The sequence below is a fragment of the Physeter macrocephalus genome, chromosome 11, assembly GCF_002837175.3.
Source record: "Physeter macrocephalus isolate SW-GA chromosome 11, ASM283717v5, whole genome shotgun sequence".
NCBI classification, from domain to species: Eukaryota; Metazoa; Chordata; class Mammalia; order Artiodactyla; family Physeteridae; genus Physeter; species Physeter macrocephalus.
In genome coordinates, this window is record NC_041224.1 from 155,666,335 (window position 1) to 155,669,863 (window position 3,529).

General features: G+C 35.7%; 1 protein-coding gene across 9 annotated transcripts in view; it reads left to right on the forward strand.

The window, feature by feature from the left end:
* TTLL5 (tubulin tyrosine ligase like 5) overlaps positions 1 to 3,529 on the forward strand; it is a 332,702-nt gene that overhangs the window by 22,058 nt on the left and 307,115 nt on the right. For all 9 annotated transcript variants that reach the window (XM_028496210.2, XM_055088626.1, XM_028496209.2 and 6 more), the window contains exon 5: positions 204 to 310. In XM_028496210.2, coding sequence (XP_028352011.1) covers positions 204 to 310 — 107 coding nt within the window. The remainder of the gene's footprint in view (positions 1 to 203; positions 311 to 3,529) is intronic.

A 3,529-nucleotide genomic window follows, 5' to 3' on the forward strand; every position in this document is an offset into this window, starting at 1 on the left:
GGCTCAGTAGTTGTGGCTCACGAGCTGTAGAGCGCAGGCTCAGTAGTTGTGGCACACGGGCTTAGTTGCACCACGGCATGTGGGATCTTCCTGGACCAGGGCTCGAACCTGTGTCCCCTGCATTGGCAGGCGGATTCTTAACCACTGCGCCACCAGGGAAGTCCCTCTGGTGTTTCTTATCTTGTCTTTTTATCTGCCCTTAGGTTCACCCAAGCAGCACTGACTATAACCTAATGTGGACAGGATCCCACCTGAAGCCCTTTTTACTTCGCACCCTCTCTGAAGCACAAAAGGTTAATCACTTTCCCAGGTAATGCTCTTGTAGCTACTTTGCTCCATTTAAAGGTACCTGACATTGAGGCGTGTAGCCAGCAGAGATAATTAACATCATTTAAAAACAAAAGAAGTCTGTGATGTAGGGCAGCAGTCTGCAAATCAAACTGAGGTGTTCACATCCCTGGACCTACCTGAAGACTTTGCAAGGACTCTGTAGGATGGATGATTTTAAAATACACTACTTCTGGATTGCAAATCCCATAGGTTCTCTTTCCTAAAATTGAGCTGCTTGTGAGCCCCTCATGTGGATAGGTTCTCCCTTCTCACCTTCTTTTTCATAGTTACTCTTTTTTCCCTTTATAAAAGAACGGCCCACCTAGAATCTTAATATGGTGCATTGTCCTGGGGTGTAAAAATTTCAAGGGTTCCAAAGAAAGGAACAAAAATATTGGTGTTTAATTCAGGTAGTAGCATAACAAATCTTTTTGCATGATAATGATTTCCATTTCTTTGCTTTTAACAGAGTTGAAGAAGGACATAATCAAGTTGTCAGCTGATAGATCATTAAATATAAAATTTAAAGATAGGTCATCTTGTGACTTTTGACATGTAATTAGAAAAGAGTTCAAAGAATTGAATGATATTGCTATATTAAACTTCAGCCAGTCTCATTGGTTAACATCAGCCTAGAGAGGCAATATTGCCTAGTGGCTAGAAGCACGGGCTCTGCAGCCAGCTAACCTGGGCCCAGATCGCAGTTCTGCTGACTGATCTTGGGCAAGTGAGCTTTCTGAGCGTCAGCTTCCTCATTGGTAAAAAGAAGGTACTAATGACACACACTTCGTAGGACTATCGTGAGGATTTAATAAGTGCTTAGAACATCACATGCCTGCCACATAGTAAACACTATATAAGTGTTAGCTATTATATTTGTGAACAAGGTTTCTCAGTGTTTACATCTATGAAAGAGAAAATAGGAATAGAATTGATTCTGAAACCCTGCCTTATTCTAGCAGTGAGTAATTTTCAACTATGGAGAGAGACATGACCTATTGGAGAGGAGGGCAGCTAATCTCATCTGTCTAATGAAGAAATACAGATCTAATAGGAATTTTGTTATTTGCTCAGTGGTTGAGTTATATTTTATTTCCAGGACTTATGCCCCAGGTACTCACTCATGCTAACAGGTTTTGTTTTCGGTCACTTCATATACTTGTCTCCTCATTTTTTAGAAACGAAGGCTCTTTCTTGATTATTCAATTCTACTGTCTTATACTCAGTCAATGTGTATAAATACCCAGACTGTGCTGTCTCTAATGTCAAATAGTTTCTTCATAATCTTAGATAAATGTATATTTTGAATCTTTATAACAAGTTCCAGTTTTATTTTATGTCTGAGCTTCATGGGCAGAAAATAATTTAAACTTTATTTTCTTCCTTACTGCCTGGAAGATGTGGATTTGGTTTTCTAAATGTGTGACTGGGTGCTTGAAGTGAATCAGATGCAACTATTTTAAATAGGTATTTAAACAATCCTAAAATAGCTCACAGTAGAGACTGCATTCCTAATTCCTGTTAGTAGTATATTATTTATTTCAATAGTTTTTGAACTATTCCTGTAGGTGTATAGGAATTCCACCTCAATTTGGACTCAGTATTAATAAATTCTAACCTATATTTTCTTCACTTCTCTTTGAATGTGTTGTACATATATGTTTGGGAATATTAATAGTCCATTACCTAAATGCAGTATACTTTGTGGCTTCTGGTGCTCTGTATTTTCTAAGAAAATACAGAGCACCAGAAGTTAGAAGTCTTTTTCAATCCAACGACTTCTAACTCACATGCAAGAGGAATACAAACACTTGAAATGTTTCCAATATTATTGTGTACTCTTTTATGTAATTTTTTATTTTAAATAATTTTAGACTTCTAGAAAAGTTGCAAAAATAATATAGAGTTACTATGTGCCCTTTACCCAGTTTTCCTAATGTTAAATCAGTTATAACCATAGTATAGTTATCAAAATGGAGAAATTGATGTTAGTATAATATACATTTTAATAAAAATATATATTTACGGTGTTTTGATGAATTGTGTACTATGTTCTTACAATGATAGGTCAATATATGTATAACAAGTACAGCCTTACGATCACAGGAAATTAAAAAATATTAACTGTAATTTGTATACATATTTTCATTGTAGAGAAGGTATAATATAATGTAAAAGACTTACAAGCATTAAATATGTTCTGTTAGGCTAAGCTGTTCTTTGAGGGAGATGGAATGGAAGAAGTAAAAACAAAAGTGAATTGGGGGATGTCTGGGCGGGAGTAGGGGAGGCTTCTGGGGTGCTGGGAATGTTCTATGCTCAGTGGTGTTCACACAGGTGACCAAAATTCATCATGCTCTGCAGTTGTGATTTGTGTACTTTCCTGTTTATACGTTACTTTCAGTAAAAGGTATAGTATTGTAAACAGTGAAAAATTTACCGACAAAAAGAGCCTTTTCTTTTATAGTACTTTTAAAATGTACAGTGGCTAGTGAATCCTGATGTTATTTAGGTTCCCTTGAATATACTTAAAAGGATACTGTTATAGTTTTATTTTAAAATTATATTTGCCATTCATTGGATCTTTTGGAACATTTTAAATTTATGATGAAAAATCTTAGATGCCAACTAAAAGGATACATAGTTTCCCAAAATTTGTATCAGGAGTACCAAGCAAAAATGTTTGGAGGCCACTAATATTGGGTAACTGTAGAAGAATTTGTTGTTTTTCTTATCCTCTGGTTCAGTGTTTCCTTTTTTTTTTTTTTTTGATTTTGACATACCGTTGCATACAAGAGTTTATTTTATTTATTTATTTTAAAAAATATTTTAAAATCTTTCTTTTTTTTTGAATTTTATTTTATACAGCAGGTTCTTATTAGTCATCCATTTTATACACATCAGTGTATACATGTCAATACCAATCGCCCAGTTCATAACACCACCACCCCTGCCCCCACTGCTTTCCCACCTTGGTGTCCATACGTTTGTTCTCTACACTGTGTCTCAGTTTCTGTCCTGCAAACCAGTTCATCTGTACCATTTTTCTAGGTTCCACATGTATGCGTTAATATACGATATTTGTTTTTCTCTTTCTGACTTACTTCACTCTGTATGACAGTCTCATTAGATCCATCCACGTCTCTACAAATGACCCAATTTCGTTCCTTTTTATGGCTGAGTAATATTCCATTGTATA